Raw genomic sequence first — 2,747 nt, forward strand, 5'->3', positions numbered from 1 at the left:
CCATCACCCCCGTCACCCCCGTAATCCTTGTAGGAAGATGCCCGCCGATGACAGGGTGGTCGTCCTTGACATGGCCCACATGGACGTTGAACCCCTATCAGGCTCCCTCCTCAGCAGCGCCGCCACCACCCCCACCGCCGCCGCCGCCGCTGCCGGCGCCGCCCTTGGCGCCCGAACCGGCAGCTGGGGCCTCGGCGGCTCGCTGGACGGCTCGGCGCACCCGCCGCGCGGCGGCGGCGCGACGTCGCCGGCTGGGCAGCAGCAGGCGGAGGCCGCGGGGCTCGCCCGCACGCTGTCGCTGGTCCATCACGGCAGCGGCCTCGTGACGGCCACGTACTTACTCGAGCCCTCCGCCCACGGCGGCTCTCAGAACGCAGCCGCCGCCGCCGCCGCAGCCGCTTCCGCGAACCCGTCGGCGAGGGGCCGCGGCGGCAGCGCGCACGGGGGCGGCTTGTTTTACGAGGGCTCCGCCCACGGCGGGCAGGAGCTGTTCAAGAAGGCGGCCGAGGCCGCGGCCAGCACGCGCCAGGAGCGGACGTGGCACGCGGGCTCCGCGTTCGGCGGCGGCGACAGGAGCGTGCGCAACGGCGGGGCGGGCGCGGCGCCGCCGCTGACGGCGCTCGAGGAGAATTAGGCGGGCCGGACATTCAGCTGCCCAGGATGCAGGCTCCAGGGCGCCGGGGCGAACTCGGGGTCACTCCCCGAGGCGGTGGCAATGGGGTGCGCCCCTGGCGGACCCCCTCGCGGTATGTGAAGGGTTGCCTGCAGCGCGGCGTCTGGGGTGGCGCAGCCCCGACCCCGGCGTTCTGATTCGAATTCTGGTCTGGGAGTCGTGGAGGCGGCTGCGTTGCCTTTGAGGCGCCGCGCCTGCGTGCGTCCTCGGGCGTGGCTGTTTGATTTGCAGGACGAGGCGTCGATTTATCAGAACAACCAGCATTCCAGTATTGCTTGATGGCCCAACACTAGTGCTCCTTTGGCTACTTTTCAAACCGGCGCAGGCAACATCTGGCAGCGATGTCAGCTGAGCCTGCTGCTAACCCATGTTCGCGGATCCTGGAAAAACCACAAGTGCCACGCACCTGGCATCTCCTGCAGCAGTACTGGCTGCTGCATTCCATCCTCACTCACTCACCTCACGTGCCGGCCTCTACCCATCGCCCTGTTCTGTCTCTTGACACCGCTCTATCAACTCATAGGCTGTGCGCATGTGCATGACGCCCTGGCAGCCACGAAAGCGTGCTGCTCAACCGCTCCTGCATTATCGGGCTTTTTGTGGGTTGTGAGGGCCTGAATGCTGCGGCTGGACGGGGCATTGACTTGCAGCCGCGAGTGCGTCGGCATCGTGTGCTGTACCATATGCACGCTTCGGTCCACCAGTAACGATGCTCTGGCTGCCTGAGAACGGGTAAAGAGGAATGGATGCGGGGCTGACGAGAGTGTCGATGCTCACTGTTGGACACCTGAAGTGACGCGGGTGACGCTGACGCTGGCGCTGGAGAAGCCAATCAAGCCTGTGACAGTGTTATTTGACGCATCACCTCATCCAGGCAAGCCGGAACCCGATATCATCAGGCCTGCAGTGGGTACATACAAACCCAGTCAAGCAGCTTGAGCGATCTCATGAGCAAACGAGTGCTGGTGGCGGTCAAGCGGGTGGTGGACTACAATGCAAGGATCAGGGTCAAAGCCGACAAGGTATGATGGGGCTGTGGGGTGACGCAGACTTGGTGACGCTGCAAAACACCGTGATCCGAGCTGGCGCGCCCCTTGCAGACGGGCGTGGACCTAGCCAATGTCAAAATGAGCATGAACCCCTTCTGCGAGATCGCCCTTGAGGTGCGCGCCGCTGCATACGCACCCGCCTTGGGACGGTGTTTTGCTCACGCTCGCGGCCGCTTGAAGCGCGCGTGCGCATCCACCTGTTGGCCCCCCTGGTGCGCCTCAAAGGCGCGCCCCTTCAACTTACGTTCTGTGATCAAATCGGAACGGCGCATGCTGTGTACTCTTAGGAAGCACTGCGGCTAAAGGAGAAGAAGCTCGTGGATGAGGTGGTCGCGGTGTCCGCAGGGCCGCAGCAAGTGCAGGTGCGGCAGCCGGCGGCGAGGCAGCAGCAGCAGCCAGCCAGCGCCCCGCCCCCATCCCCTCCGCCCGCACCGCCGCCGCTCGGCCGACTCCCTACCCGCCGCGCCTGCGGCCGACGCTGCTGGGGATTCCAACGCCCGCATGCCAAACTCCTTATCTAGCATCGAGCCGCTGGATGGCTGACTGTCTGAATTGCAGGCGCTCGGCGAAGCCGACAACCTATTGCATATTGATGGCCCCCACCTGCAACCTCAACCGCAGGACACCTTAAGGACCGCGCTGGCCATGGGCGCCGACCGCGCCATCCACGTCAGCACGCAGCAGCAGCCGCCCGTGGCGGACCTCCAGCCTCTCGCGGTCGCGCGGCTGCTGGCGGCGGTCGTGGAAAAGGAGCGGCCGCGGCTGGTGCTGCTGGGGAAGCAGGCGATCGACGATGACAGCAACCAGACGGTGGGTGACGCTTTGACGACGTCAGATGACGTCAGATGGTACGGAGCAGACGACGGCTGTCCCTGTGGCGTTTGCAGCGTTGCCGGTGCAGCGGGCTCGATCTTGGTTGTGTTGTGGAGAGAGTGTGTGTGAGGGTGTGTGTGGGGTATGTGTGTGCTGGAGCGCTATCCACTGCGTGAGGCTTGCAAAGCCCGCTGTTTACAAGCGCCTGCGCC

At 65.6% G+C, this 2,747-nt stretch overlaps 1 protein-coding gene across 1 annotated transcript; it reads left to right on the forward strand.

The window, feature by feature from the left end:
* Positions 1-79: 79 nt before the first annotated feature.
* Positions 80-634, forward strand: MNEG_15974 (hypothetical protein; the record flags this gene model as incomplete). The annotated part of the gene is made up of 1 exon (XM_014035555.1): positions 80-634. The coding sequence occupies one exon, from the start codon at positions 80-82 to the stop codon at positions 632-634; it is 555 nt and encodes a 184-aa protein (XP_013891009.1).
* Positions 635-2,747: the final 2,113 nt, after the last annotated feature.

This window comes from Monoraphidium neglectum (genome assembly GCF_000611645.1).
Source record: "Monoraphidium neglectum strain SAG 48.87 unplaced genomic scaffold scaffold05848, whole genome shotgun sequence".
NCBI classification, from domain to species: Eukaryota; Viridiplantae; Chlorophyta; class Chlorophyceae; order Sphaeropleales; family Selenastraceae; genus Monoraphidium; species Monoraphidium neglectum.